The sequence below is a fragment of the Apteryx rowi genome, unplaced genomic scaffold (assembly GCF_003343035.1).
Source record: "Apteryx rowi isolate R43461 unplaced genomic scaffold, aptRow1 scaffold_431, whole genome shotgun sequence".
Lineage (NCBI taxonomy): Eukaryota > Metazoa > Chordata > Aves > Apterygiformes > Apterygidae > Apteryx > Apteryx rowi.
Genome location: NW_020450685.1, coordinates 169,200 through 170,119, shown reverse-complemented (window position 1 = coordinate 170,119; position 920 = coordinate 169,200). Strand labels below are relative to the sequence as shown.

Genomic DNA, 920 nt, shown 5'->3' with positions numbered 1-920 from the left:
GGTCAGATAGCGTGCTCAGAAGACAAAAAATGTTGCAGGCCACAAAGCCAGAGAACAACTTTTAACAGACACTGCAAAAATTTGCCACGTGTTGCAAGTGGAAAATACCCAATCCAAAGTTAGGTGGAAACATCATCCCGTCGTGTGTACGCCTCTGAGGAGAAGCAATTAAAAGATATTGCAAAAGGGGACAAATAAAAAGGTCAGAAGTTATCATAAAAATGTGAAATACCTAAATGTGTTCTTCAGAACTCCCCCTGAGAAGAAAAATACTAAAAAATGTTACAGAAAAATCTCCAGCCACATCCTAGCAGATATATATGTATTTTTAAGGGAAACAAACAGAAAGCCCTTATAAAATGGTTTAGAGCTTAAAATAACAAGACAGATAGTCTGTAAAGAAGACTGATTTGCTCAGAAATGGAAATCAGAGCAAGGGTAAAGTTACGACAACCTCCAGCACATGGCGGCGGAGAACCTTCCAGTTCTGCACAGGTAGGAAAATAAGAAGAACGGGTCAAGTTCTGACGGCACCTCGAGGGAAGGAAGGCCCCCGCCGCCGGCGCTGCGGCTGGGAACCGCCGCCCGGGTCCCGGGATCCCTGTGCCGGAGTCCCCGAATCACGGCAGCTTTCTCGGCTGGAGCTGAAACCAGGATTTGGCAGTAAAACAAGGGTTTCTGATGACACAGCAGAACACAACTTCCTTGGGCTTTTTTTTCTCTTCTTGTTGTTTCGGGGCGGGGGGAGCTAAAGCAATCAGTAAATCGCTAGGGGACGGCAAAACAGGAGCAGACCGAGGGTATAAAACTTTACGAGCGGAGGCATTTTTGCTGACGGCACAGGTAGAGATAGGCAAGGTGGAGATAAGAGGGTGCGCGGGGCTGGGGGGGGCCCTGCCCCCCGCTCCGCTCCGCTCCGC

General features: G+C 48.5%; 1 protein-coding gene across 1 annotated transcript in view; it reads left to right on the top strand.

Annotated features, from left to right (window-relative positions):
• The first annotated feature begins 681 nt into the window (after window positions 1–681).
• TMEM37 (transmembrane protein 37) overlaps window positions 682–920 on the top strand; it is a 4,416-nt gene continuing 4,177 nt past the window's right edge. The window contains exon 1 of the mRNA XM_026076446.1: window positions 682–843. Within this exon, the coding sequence (XP_025932231.1) occupies window positions 682–843 (162 nt within the window). The remainder of the gene's footprint in view (window positions 844–920) is intronic.